The following is a 14350-nucleotide window of genomic DNA, read 5'->3' as shown; positions in this document are numbered from 1 at the left end:
CAAGGTCGATGTGGTACCTTGAAAAGAAGGGTATTTCATCACCCTTTCAATGTGAATTTAGAAAAATTTACTCAACAACTGATGTGTTGGTACTACTTGAGTCTTCTATTTGTGAAGCCTTTGCATCCAAACAGCACCACGTGAGTCTTTTTTGACCTTGAAAAGGCATATGATACTACATGGAGATATGTTATACTTAGAACCATTCATGAAATGGGATTGAGAGGAGAGCTACCACTGTTTATCCAATCATTTCTTTCTCATAGAGTTTTTGAAGTGAGAGTCGGAGAAACTCTATCAGAGAGTAAATGTCAGGAAGAAGGAGTTCCTCAGGGTAGTGTGCTGAGTGTAACCCTCTTCGCACTAGCAATTAATGGAATATCCTCAGTCATTTTCCGGGACGTTCTCTCAACACTATTTGTGGATGATCTCTCCATATCATTTGCTGGAGCTAGAATGGCAATGGTTAAGCAAAAACTACAACTTGCAATGGACAAAATTATTCAGTGTGCTGATATGAATAGATTTAAGTTTTCAACAAGCAAAACTACTATTGTACATTTCTGTCGTATCCAGGGAGTACATCCAGACCCGGATATATACATGAAAGGTTAACGGATCCCATATATAGGTGAAGCTAAATTTTTAGGATTAATTTTAGATTGTAGGTTGACATGGGTTACACACTTGAAGGCATTTAAAGCTATATGTCTGGAGGCTGTGAATCTTTTAAAAGTATTGTCTCATACATCATGGCGGGCAGACTGTAAAACTATTTTAAAATTATACAAGGCCTTAATTGTTTCCCAAATATGTTATGGATGTGAAATTACTCCTCAGCCACCCCAAGCTGGTATAAGATTGTCCACAGGAGCCTTTAGAACCTCACCTATCCCTAGTCTCCTTGTTGATGCTGGAGAGTTACCTTTAGACCATTACTGCATGTCTTCCATTATTTGGTATTGGTTTAGGTTACAACTCTTTAGCTTTTCAGACTGCAAGCTTTGTAAGGACATCAACATACTTTGAGTCGCACCCAAAATCTCCTCAACCTTATGGCTTTCGAGTAAAATAATTATTAAACAGTCTTGATAAAATTAGAGGTAAGGTACTTCCTTTTAAGATACCATCAAGCCCTCCGTGGAAATTACCAGTGATGTCTTGCTGTAAATATTTTATTGGTGTTAAAAAACATGACTGAATTAGAAGCTAGGTCTCTTTTTATGGAACATGTTGAAGAACATAGGGAGTCAACTTTTATATATACTGATGGCTCCAAATCCTATGCTGGTGTTTGATTTGGAGTGTATAGTAGTTCTTTTATCAGTAGAGGGGCACTTCTTCCAATACCTTCCATATTTAGTGCTGAATAATATGGTATACTAACCGCTATTGAGAAAATAGTGTTAGAAGAGGAGGGCAATTTTACCATTTATAGTGATTCAAGAAGTGTCCAAGCTTTAGAAGGTTTTAATTCTTGTAACCCTTTAGTTTTAAAGATTTTAGAGTGGCTTTTAATTATTGGCCTAAAAGGTATAACAGTTCGATTCTGCTGGGTTCCGGTACAAGTAGGTGTGTCTGGAAATGAAGATGCAGATTCACTGGCAAAGAGTGCTGCCGCCGAGTTGTTACCTAGATGGTCTCCCATTCTTTGTGATGAATTTTTACCAGCAATTCGGAATTCTATTTATAAAAATTGGCAACAGCATTGGGATAGTTTAAGCAAAAACAAAATGAGAGAAATATCGATTGGTATATCCCCTTGGAGGTATAATGGGATGCCCTGAAAATGGGAGACTACTCTTTATTGTCTCCGCATTTGTCACATCCAAATGACACATGAGTTTCTGCTGGCTGGCTAACACCAGCCATATTGCGACAACTGTTTGATACCTTTGACAGTGAGGCATTTGTTGACTGAATGCCCCACTTATAGCACTGAAAGAAATAGATATCTGTTTGAGGCTCTTGGGGAAAATGGCAGGTTCATCCTTGCCAAGATCCTTGGACATGATGTGTCGTACAATGCCATTGGCATTTTTAAATTTATATCAGAAGCAGGTCTTCTTAATGCTATTTAACTTTTATATCATATTAATTTCTAGTGGAATTTTTAGATTTATATCAGATGCAGGTCTTCTTAATGCTATTTATATTTATAACATATTTACTTCTCTGGTTTTAATTGAATATTATTTTAATCTTTATTTATAATAAACGATATCGGTGTCAATGACCTTCGATGTCAGGAGGCCAGAGAACTTCAAATCAATTAATTACCATGTACAGTACTTAGTACATGAGTGTACTTGTACTGTTCACTTACTGAAATATGTTTATACCATAATATAATACTTCTATTGTGATAGAAACCAAGTAAAAACAATATTAGGTAGACCTTAGTGTGTTAGTTGATCACACGTAGGCAATGGACAGTGAGTTGTTAGGTTAGGAGTTAACCCACCCTTGGGCTGCAAGTATTTATGGATTCTCACTTTTCACGTCTATCTCTGTCACATATTCCCTGCAAATAGGGAGGGCTGACTGTATTAATTTTTAGGGCCCAAAATTTACTATAAAAGAAACTTTTTAAATCTGAAAAAAAATTTGAAACTTATCAGCTTTCAGTAACCAACCATATAAAGAGGAGTCGGTGATATAGCTTTTCATATAATAGATTTATTGATATGCAATATACTAAGTGAGATATATTTATAAATCTTTGATGTACTAAGGCCGTGATAGGTGAACTGCGATATGGCGAGGGAGTACTGTATTCTTTTTTAACTGTTACTCATGTCATACGAAAGGGTCAGGGATATAAAGATAAATTTTAAGAATTCTATGTAGTTCAGAAACTATCATTTGTTGTATTGGTTCATTGTTGCTATTGATAGGTTGTAGTGCAGTTAGGTGAAGAAGTCCATATTGATAATAGTTATAGTACAGTTTTTGGCTAATTTTGTGTGAATATTTTTTTCACTGTTGACCATATTAATACCATGCTTTTTTTTCTGTAAACATGTATATACTGTATTAAATGATGAATTTGTTATACATATGTTGAGTTTGCTGGCATTTCTGTCTTCTTCTGGGCGATCTATGTTAATTTCAGTTTCTTTGAAAATTATATCATTAATTTAATTATCGTATATTGCAGGATGTACACCTGTTAAATGTGGGCGTGTCATATTTGACACCATAATAACCTTGTCAGAGGTAGAAGCCCTTCTCAACATTGCTCACAGAGGATTATCTTTAGGAGGCTCTAGTGGAGGAGCCTCTATTCTCGACCTGCATTCAGGAGCTCTGTCCCATGGAAGTGACTTTATCAACATCTATAAGCTGGAGGAAGCCAAAAATATTTTTACTTCTGAAGATTTCAAAATTTATAGGTACAGTATGGTGTAAGACTTTATTTACTATTTATTGTACTTTGTTATTGTTAGGCAAAGATTTCTTTACGTACTGATACGTATTGTTCCTACGCATCATACAAACCACCATCCTTTAATTATTATTATCAATTGCCAAGCTACAACCCTATTTGGAAAAGCAGGATGCTATAAGCCCAGGGGCCCCAAAAAGGAAAATAGCCCAGTGATGAAAGGAAACAAGGAAAAATAGAATTTTTTAAGAACGGTAACATTAAAATAAATATCTCCTATGTAAACTATAAAAACTAACAAAACAAGAGTAAGAGAAATAAATTAGAATAGTTTGCCCAAGTGTACCTTCAAGCAAGAGAACTCTAACCTAGACAGTGGAAGACTGTGGTACAGAGGCTATAGCACTACCCAAGACTAGAGAACAATGGCTTGATTTTGGAGTGTCCTCCTAGAAGAGCTGCTTACCATAACTAAAGAGTCTCTTCTACCCTTAGCATGAGGAAAGTGTCCACTGAACAATTACAGTGCAGCAACCTCTTGGGTGAAGGAGAATTGTTTGGTAATCTCAGTGTTGTAAGGTGAACAGAACAGAGGAGAATATGTAAAGAATAGTACATACTATTTGGTGTGTGTGTAAGCAAAGTGAAAATAAACTGTAACCAGAGAGAAGGATCTAATGTTGTACTGTTTAGCCATTCAAAGGACACCATAACTCTCTAGTGTTAGTATCTCAACAGGTGGCTGATGCCCTGGTTAACCTAAAAATAGTGAGATTGTTTCAGTCTGAGCTAGATTCAGTCAATAAATGTTGGATTACGAACCATTATGCAACTGGTGAGGGTACGTGGCAAGGAACCATGCCCCCTGTCTAGTCAGTAAGCCCCAACTTTTTTTTCGGCCGCTGTCATGTATGCATGTTCAGACAGCTCATACAAAATTTAGTAATTGTCTTTTGATTTTTTGGAAGTGAATGGTTGTTGAAAGTGGAATAAAAGCAAGAAGGTTGCATTTTCTAGGGGAAGTGTTGATGCTTCAATGAGTTCATGGCAAAACCGGCTGTTGATTGACACTCCCTTTGTGCTTCTTGTATGGGGCATGACTGTTCGCAAGCCTCCCCATGTAGGTCTTTGTGATAGTATGTCACAACATCAAGCCACACACCCTTGAATCACTCTTACAGTCAAAAGTCGCACAACACAAACTTTCCCCTTACATTACACTAACTGCACTCTTGAACAGAAGGAACAGTAAAATAATATCTGTAAAACTATGTTTCTAACAAACAAAATAATCACTTTATACTAAAATCAACTGCATTCAAATGAGCCCCAAGAACTAATCATAAAATTAACACTAAAACAGAAAAATAACCATAACTTAGAACTCAGTATGCAAAATTTATATAACAGTGCATGTGCATGCACAAAATCTTTTGCCAATAATCAGAGAAAGTAACATTTGACTGAACATTCACTGAAACCAACACTGATTCTTAAAAAGAAATACAAAACAAAAAATTTGTAGCTGGGAAAGCAAGATGCTATAAGCCCAAAGGCTTCAACAGGGAAAAATAGCCCAGTGAGGAAAGGAAATAAATAAATGATATAAGAAATAATGAACAATTGAAATATTTCAAAAACATTAACATTAAAACAGATATTTCATATATAAATTATAACAAGGCATATGTCAGCCTATTCAACATAAAAACATTTGCTGCAAGTTTGAACTCTTGAAGTTCTATTGATTCAACTACCCAATTAGGAAGATCATTCCACAACTTGATCATAACTAGAATAAAACTTCTAGAATACTGTGTAGTATTGAGCCTCATGATGGAGAAGGCCTGACTATTAGAATTAACTGCACGCCTAGTATTTCGAACAGGATGTAACTGTGCGGGAAGATCTGAATGTAAAGGATGGACATAATTATAAAAAGTCTTATGCAACATGCATAATGAACTAATTGAACGACGTCAAAAATTAACATCTAGATCAGGAATAAGAAATTTAATAGACTGTAGGTTCCTGTCCAACAAATTAAGAGGAGAATCAGCAGCTGAAGACCAGATAGGAAAACAATACTCGAAACAAGGTAGAATGACAGAATTAAAATACTTCTTCAGAATAGATTGATCGCCGAAAATCGTAAAAGACTTTATCAATAACCCATTTTTTTTTTTTGTAATTGAAGAAGACACAAACCTAATGTGTTTTTCAAAAGTAATTTGCTGTCGAGAATCACACCTAAAATTTTAAAAGTCATACAAAGTTAAAGAAACATTATCAATACTGAGGTCCCGATGTTGAGGAGCCACTGTCCTTGAGCTACTTACAATCGTACTTTAGTTTTGTTATGAATCAACTTCATAACCCATAATTTGTACCATACACTAATTTTAGCTAAATCTCTATTAAGGGATTCATTAACCCCAGATCGACATTCAGGAGATGGAATTGATGCAAAGAGAGTAGCATCATCTGTATGTGCAACAAACTTGTTTTGTAGGCTAAACCACATGTCATGTGTAAATAACCCCCAGATGCTGGAGCCTTGACGAGGATGGGGGGGGGGGGGGGGGGGGCTTAGGGATTATCAGCTTGCCTCTGATGTACAGTGAGAACTGCTTTCCCACTGGACCTTAGTGTCTAATTGTTGATCCAACTAAATTAGTTAGCACTTTCTCTTTTCCCTTTGGTTATTTCTTTTATTCTCCCATCTCTTCCCCTTGGACATGAATTTGTTGACGACTTTGGCTTGTTTGATTATAAATTAGTTTGCCTGCTTTTTTGGATTTGGTGCAGTGTGCGATGGATCGCATGCCATCTAAACTTGTACAAATTTAGACGCCTTCACCCTCTGGCAGACCTCATTGGGTGCAGACTTAGTCTGTTAAGAGTTGGGCTCCAGTGAACCAGTTTTAAATCACCCATATTTGCGAGTAATGGATGACGCCAGGCATTGGAGTCGTCGGTGGGAGGGGCTAACTACCCCCACTGACCAATGTATGCCCACCTAAAAAGAGGCAGCCCCTCTCTAATAGAGGACTGGTCCTTGATGAAGCCTCTTCTCGTGTTGGGCCACATGGGATAGGAGGACTGACATCCTCCAATAAGAGGTGAATAACCCGGCTTGCTTCACCTTTAAACTGTTGACAACCTGGAAACTCTAAAGGACCATTCTACGGACGCTCAAAAACCTAGTAATTTGGGTAACATAGAGAATCTGCGAATCCTTCACATCACTCAAATTCCCATAGAAACTATTTATGATGTGCTGTATAAATCATGTCAATGCTGTGATGATATCAAAGAAATTGGAATGAGGCTTGGAAATGACAAATGAGATTCATGGATGTCATTTGATAATTTTGATTAAGCATTCAATGCAATCAGTGATATAAATATTAAAATCTATAATTTGAACATCAAGGGTGCTCTTTGCGATGGGGGTACCTAAGGATCTAGATATATACAAACCTCCAGATTGGATTGATACAGATGTAGAGGTAGTTGCACCCTCCCAGAGAAAGCCAAAACTACCCAAGTGGCTTATTGCTTAGTCAAAAGGGAGTTTGAGAAATTATTTCAAGATGTGTAAATTTCTTTAAAATAAAGTGGGTACCATCGAACTGGGAGATACATATCCTTTTGGAAAGAATAGTTTCCTCATAAGTGCCAAATCAGAAAAACAATCTATTATAGTATGCAATTTAGAGGCAGAATACATGCAGTTGGATAAGAAACCCCATCTAAACTTCAGTTATGGAAGGGGAGTAGATTTCAATAGAGACCTTGCGAGTTTACAAAGGAATAGATACTGGCTATGTGTCCTTTAACAGTGTGTGGAAAGTGCATAAAGTCCCTGGAACATCAATGATTATCCTGACTTTCCAGGATGCTGATGTGCCTTTCCACATTTACATAGAAAATGAACGGATTAAATTCCAAACTTTTAAGCAGAAACCACTGCAATGTTTTAATTGCTATAGGTATGGGCATCCTTCTAAAGTTTGCAAGAATGAAAAAATGTTTAGTACATACTCCAATGTTTACCATGGAGAATGTATACTAGAGGCCAATTGTTTAAACTGCAATTTAAATCATAAATCTACTGATAGGAGCTGCCAGCAGTATAAGTTAGAACAGGGTGCCCTCAATAAATTCAATATCGAACATATAAATGTGGGGCATCCAAGAGGCTATTAATTAAATCAACAATCTATGTAAAGGCATTGAAATCTTAAGAAATAATGAGACAGGAGACACCCAACCTACCTATTACTGCCAGTATTCCACAAAAAAAGAAATTTCATATTCTGATAAAATGCTGCATGATAGGGCAAGTGTATCACCTCCTAAAGCTTTGCCCGCCTCTCTTAAACCTGTCCCCCATTACAAAGGATAATACTAACCTCTCTCAGGTTATATCTTTGCCTGATTTGATGGAGGTTTCACGTTAAACCTAGTTATCAGGTGCAGCTGTAGTGGAGAAACCACCAAAACCTAATAAATCACCACATCCTAATAGGAAAAGAAAGAGACATCTGTGTCTCTCATCCCCAGCCATTATAAACACTGAAGTTAGGACGTCAAATAGATATGATGTTCTCTCTCTTAATATTTCAGATCAACAAGAAAACTATTCAAGTCAATCAAAAATTTTAGTTGAGATCCACCATCCCCCTCAAGAATTAGGTAAAAACAACACTGAAAAGGCTAATGTAAAACATAACGTATCAAGACCCTCACTAATGATACCTACATGAAATATTGTTAAATCAAAAACTGTTAATGGGAAGACCTCATCCAAGATGTCTCCAGAAAATAATCCATAGTTTTGCAATGGAATTGTCAGGGTTTAAAGGCTAAATATGAAGAACTCAAGCTCCTCATTCATGAGCACTCCCCTATAGTTGTAAGTCTACAGGAGAGCAAGCTTGATGCTAATAATCCATGTCCTCGAGAGTGTGATAGCTATAGAACACTATATGATTAACAAATAGGGAGCCATGTCTTTATCCATTTGTACCCCTCTGCAGGCAGTGGTTGTACAAATTGATATAGGGAGAAAATACACAATTTGCTCTCTCTATTTGCCCTTTAATGACAACATCTTGTGTAATGATTCAACAACTCACTCAACCTTTTCTCTTGTTGCGGGATTTTAATAGTAGACATCCATTATGGGGCAATGTTTTAGCAAACATGAGGGGCAACATTATATCATCTATTGTGGAAAATGAAGATGTGGGACTACTTAATACAGGAGAGCCCACGAACTTCCATATGCAGACAGGTACCTTGTCGTGCATTATCCTATCAATCGCAAGCTCTAATTGCCTTCTCGATTTCGATTGGATAATATTAGATGATTGGCATACTAGTGACCCTGCACCAGTCATTATAAACACCAACAATGGTCCACCTTTACAAAGATTGTCACAATGTAATCTTGACAAGGCAGACTGGTATAGATTTCCGGAGCTAAGCGAAATTGAAGGAAAGGCAGAACAGTTTGAAAGTGTTGATGATGCCATAGACTTACTAAATTGAAATCTTCATACAGCAGGAGTCAATTCAATTCCAAAAAAACAACAGGGTTATGCAAACGACGACCAGTCCCATGGTGGTCATCAGAACCAACTGCACTGCACAGAGCCACAAAAATGTCTTTAACTTGATTGTGTAGACACAGTACTGAGGAGAATTTAATTATACTGTAGACAAGAAATGTAGAGCACAGTTCTGTTGTGCCATAAAAGAAGCTAGGCGTTAATCTTGGGTGTCTTTTGTTTCCTCCATTAACAGTAGAACAGGACCATCTTTTATGTGGAGGAAAGTAAAAAGAATAGCAGGCAAATTCACCCCCAACTAACCACCAGTGTTTAAGATAAATGGTCAGTATGTGACTGGAGCAACTGATGTTAGCAATGCATTTGCTGATCATTTATCCAATGTATCAAGTAAGTGTAAAGTAGCTCCTGGTTACCAATATAGAAGCATTGAAGAATGGAAAATTATAAATTTTGCAATAGAAAAGGTGAAATCCTACAATAATCCTTTTACTGAAAGGAAATTTGATTCCGAACTTGATAATTGCAACAATGCAGCCCCAGCTCCTGATGGAATTCCATATGCAATGATTAATCATGTACTTGTTAATACCAAGTTTTTTTTTAAGCATTTTTGACAGAATATGGTATGATCAAAGTTATCCAAGTGTTTGGGAACTAGCCATTATTTTAGTATTTTTAAAACCCTGTAATGATAAGTTTTTAGCAGCAAACTACCGACAAATTGCATTGGCATGTAGTTTATGTAAGATCATGGAAAAGACGGTCATTGCAAGACTGGTGTGGTATCTGGAGAAGAAAGGTATTTTATCACCTATCCAGTGTGGATTTAGGAAAGTGCATTCAACGACTGATGTGTTGATACGACTTGAGTCCTCTATTTGTGAAAGGTTTGGTTCAAAACAGCTCCATGTTATAGTCTTTTTTTTACCTCAAAGGGCCATATGATACTGCATGGAGATATGGAATACTTAAAACCATTCATAATTTGGGATTCAGAGGAGAGCTCCCATCGTTCATTCAAGCATTTGTTTCACATACATTTTTTTTCAAGTGAGAGTAGGTGAAACTCTGTCAGAGGGGAAATGTCAGGAATAGGGAGTTCCCCAGTGTAGTGTGCTGAGTGTAACCCTGTTTGCACTAGCCATAAATGGGATATCCTCTGTCATTCCTAAAGATATTCTCTCAACACTATTTGTAGATGATCTCTCTATATCATTTGCTGAAGCTAGAATGGCAGTGGTTGAGAGAATTTACAACTCTCAATCAACAATATAATTCAATTGGCTGATAGGAATGGATTTAATTTTTCAAATTGCAAAATTGTTGTTGTCCTTTTCTGTTGTATTCAGGGAGTACATCTAGAGTCAGATCTATACATCAAAGGTCAACGGATCCCATGTGTAAGTGACGCTAGATTTCTAGGGTTGGTATTTGATTGTATGCTTACATGGGTTCCTCACTTGAAAGCCTTGAAAGTAACATGTCTTAAGGGGACCGTCCGCCATGGGGTATTAACATAACAACTTTCAGAAATCGAAAATCGTTTTATTGCTTCTATGCATGCGTAAACATGTCGTACATACTCCCCAGAAGTTTCAGGCAATTATTTTTACAAATAATGAAGATATAGAGGTTTTTAAATGATGACGTCATCCTTACTGTGTCGTCTGCATGACTGAGTTTGACAAAATCGTCTTTGTGTGTTAATTTTTGCATATCTATAGCGATTTTTCACTTATATTTCGAGCGATCGTACGTCTGGCAGAAATGGAAGGCATTGGTAGAGTGTAGATGAACGAAATCTACTCCTACAATAACAGAAGCCAAAGTTGCCAAAGATGTATAGAAGTTATAATGTATGTGTTTGTTTACTTGAAGTTCGTATGTACATTTTGTTTCCACAACGCCCTCGGGAACATTATAGCAAGGCCAATGTTACCTAAGGTTATAGAAAGAACAAATAGTCAATCATTTTTCCAAACAATGAAGATATAGCGGTCTTTAAATGATGACGTCATCCTTATGGCGTCGTCTGTATGACCGAGTTTGACAGATGCGCAGTTCTCTCTCTTTCTCTCTCTCTCTCTCTCTCTCTCTCTCTCTCTCTCTCTCTCTCTCTCTCTCGAATTATTTACCACTGCCATTTATACAAATACTTTTATTCTCTCTCTCTCTCTCTCTCTCTCTCTCTCTCTCTTTCTCTCTTTCTCTCTCTCTCTCTCTCTCTCTCTCTCTCTCTCTCTCTGTCGAATTATTTAAAACTCCCATTTATACAAATACTATAATAACAATGTTCAACTCTCTCTCTCTCTCTCTCTCTCTCTCTCTCTCTCAATTTGAACTGCCATCTATATCAGCCAAATGCTCTCTCTCTCTCTCTCTCTCTCTCTCTCTCTCTCTCTCTCATGTTTTGAAATCTCGTACTTCTGGCAGAAATGAAAGGCATTGGTAGAGGGTAGGTGAATGAAAACTACCAGCTACGAAAACATCAGCAAAGTTTCCAAAGGCATATAGAAATTATAATGCCATGTGTTTATTTACTTGAAGTTCGTATGTTGATTGTGCTTTCACAACGTCCTCTGGAATTTTATAGCAATGCCAATGTTACATAAGGTGATAGAAAGAACAAAAAGTAAGTGGAGAACAAGAAAAAAGAACCAAGGAAGAGGGAAACATGGATAAGAGTACAAAGCTGAAGCCTGCTAACTAAAACACTGGCAACAATTAGAGATCGCTGGCAACTCAAAACATAGGAATAGTAAACTGAGGGTTCAAATACCTCCTTTAGGGTGCATTTATGTAGGAATAAACAATAAAAGTTATCATAATAATATTATCTTGATTTCTTTTAGAAAAGAAGCGAAAGTTTGCTGCAAATCTTTGGGAGCTCATAACTCAAAACCATACTTATTCCCACTTAGGTACATTTTTCTCACTTATTTGTTGTTCGATATTAGAGAGGAAGATATCGTTGAAAAGAAGAATAAAAATCCCACAATTCTGTCAGACAAAATTTTGATTTTCTTTTTACATTTTTTTCACGATTATTTTCCATCTAGACGAGGAAAAAAAATAAAAATGCATTAAAAAAAAAAAACAGAAAGGAAAATCAAAATTCTGTCTGACAGAATTGTTCGGTTGTTAGAGTAGTTTTTGTGGTATAAGTTTCAATACAATTGGTATTATAGTAGTGGGGAAAAATGTACATAAATTGTTTTTTTAAATCATGATTTTTGCTAATAAATCCAAAAGTTTTTGATCAAATGACTTGAAATTTTTATATGATGAAGGTATTATATATGTCTAAAACATATATAGAAATTGTGTAATTTGGATCTTTAGAAAAAAAAATGGCGGACATGGCGGACGGTCCCCTTAAGGATCTGAATCTTTTAAAAGTTTTGTTCCATATATCAAGGGGGAGACTACAAAACTATTTTAGTTATACAAGGCCTTATTTTTTTCAAAAATTAGTTATAACTATGAAATATGCTCCTCTGCCACCCCAAGCTGATAAAAAGTTCAGATTCTATACACCATACCAGTATCAGATTGGTAACAGGAGCAATTAAAACTTCTCTTATTCCAAGCCTCCTTGTTGACGCTGGAGATTAACCGTTAGACCTTTAACGAAAGTCTTCTATTATTTGATATTGGTTTAGGTTGCGAAGACTTCCTATCTCCTTAGCCTGTCTGACTGCAATCCTTGTAAGGTACTCATCGTACTTTGAGTTTCACCCAAAATCCCCTCAACTTTATGGTTTCCGGTTGAAACAATTGATAGACAGTTATGATATACTTAGAACAAAGTTGCTTCCATTTACGGTGTCAACATTACCTCCAGGGAAATTAATAGCGGTATCTTTTTGTAAATATTTTATTGGAGTTAGAAAAAATATGACTGACTTAAAAGCCAGGTCTCTTTTTATGGAACATGTTGCAGAACATGAGGAATCGACTTTTATACAGTGAAACCTCTCGATACGAAAATGTCTGTATACCATAAACTCATTTAACGAAACGACATAAGAGTTTTTCGCCTCGTATTACGTAAAAATACTCAGGGTATGAAACAAATTCCCGCTGTTAGGCTAGGTCTATTGAATGATACAAATATATCTAGCCCTATTTCATTTTACGAAAAAATCATGTTACGAAAGCCACTGCAGAATGAATTACCTTTGTATCCTGAGGTATTACTGTATATGCTGATGGCTCCAAATCCAATGCTGGCGTTGGCTTTGGAGTATATAGTAATGCTTTTGATTGTAATGGTGCACTTCCTCCAACAGATTCCATATTTACTGCCGAACTATATGGCTTACTAACCGCTATTGAAAAAATAGTGTTAGAAGAGTGGGATAATTTCACTATTTTTAGTGATGCAAGTTTTGGAAGTTTTTAATTCCAGTAACCCTTTAGTTTTAAGGATTTTAGAATGGCTGTTAAGTTATTGGACAGAGATATAACAATTCAATTTTTCTGGGTTCTGGCACATGTAGGTGTGTCTGGAACAAGAAAGCAGATTTACTAGCAATGAATACTGCAGCTGAATTGTGACCAAGAAGGTATCCCATTCTTTGTGATGATTGTTTACCCAACATTAAGAATTTTATTTCTAATAATTTGCTTCATTATTGAGATAGTTTAATTGAAAATAAGATGCGAGAAATAACAAATTTTATATACCCCTGGAAGTATAACATAATATCTCAAAAGTGGGAGACCAATCTTTGTCGTCTCCACATCGGCCACACTTGGTTGACTCATGAATATCTACTTACTGGGCCCTATTGCGACAACTTGATAGTAAGGCATTCATGTATCAAATGCCCCACATATAGTAGTGAAAAAGATATACAGTTTATAAGTTTGAGGCTCAAAATGAGGGTGGCAGATTCATCCTTGCCAAGATTCTTGGACTTGTTGCGTCCTACCATGCTAGCGGTATTTTTAGCTTTACTTCAGAAGCAGGCCTTCAGAAAGCTATTTAACTTTTAAAATGACATCTTTGCTTATATGGTTTTAATTGAATTTTCTTTTATTCCTTATTTATAATAAATATCAGCGTCAATGACCTTACATGTCAGGATGCCAGAAAACCTCAAAACAATTAATCAATCACGTTTATATAGTATGATTAATTGATTCATTGATTTACTTGAGGTTTTCTCATTCTAAGTATATAGTATGAAAAGTAATGGGCCAAGAACACTACCCAGATATTACATTCCTATACTCACTATGGTGCCCATCAGCAACTACTCATTGCGATCTATTAGTTAAAAATTCAATAATAATGCTACGAAACGACCCACCCACTCCCAACCATTTATGTTTGAGAACAAGGGTCTCATGATTAACACGGTTAAAGGCAGCA

At 36.4% G+C, this 14350-nt stretch overlaps 1 protein-coding gene across 1 annotated transcript in view; it reads left to right on the top strand.

The window, feature by feature from the left end:
* Nucleotides 1–14350, top strand: part of LOC137643119 (2-oxoglutarate and iron-dependent oxygenase domain-containing protein 3-like) — a 443146-nt gene that overhangs the window by 252439 nt on the left and 176357 nt on the right. Inside the window, exon 4 of the mRNA XM_068375966.1 lies at nucleotides 3161–3395. Within this exon, the coding sequence (XP_068232067.1) occupies nucleotides 3161–3395 (235 nt within the window). The remainder of the gene's footprint in view (nucleotides 1–3160; nucleotides 3396–14350) is intronic.

Source organism: Palaemon carinicauda, chromosome 6 (assembly GCF_036898095.1).
Source record: "Palaemon carinicauda isolate YSFRI2023 chromosome 6, ASM3689809v2, whole genome shotgun sequence".
Lineage (NCBI taxonomy): Eukaryota > Metazoa > Arthropoda > Malacostraca > Decapoda > Palaemonidae > Palaemon > Palaemon carinicauda.
This window is presented reverse-complemented; position numbering and strand designations above follow the sequence as displayed.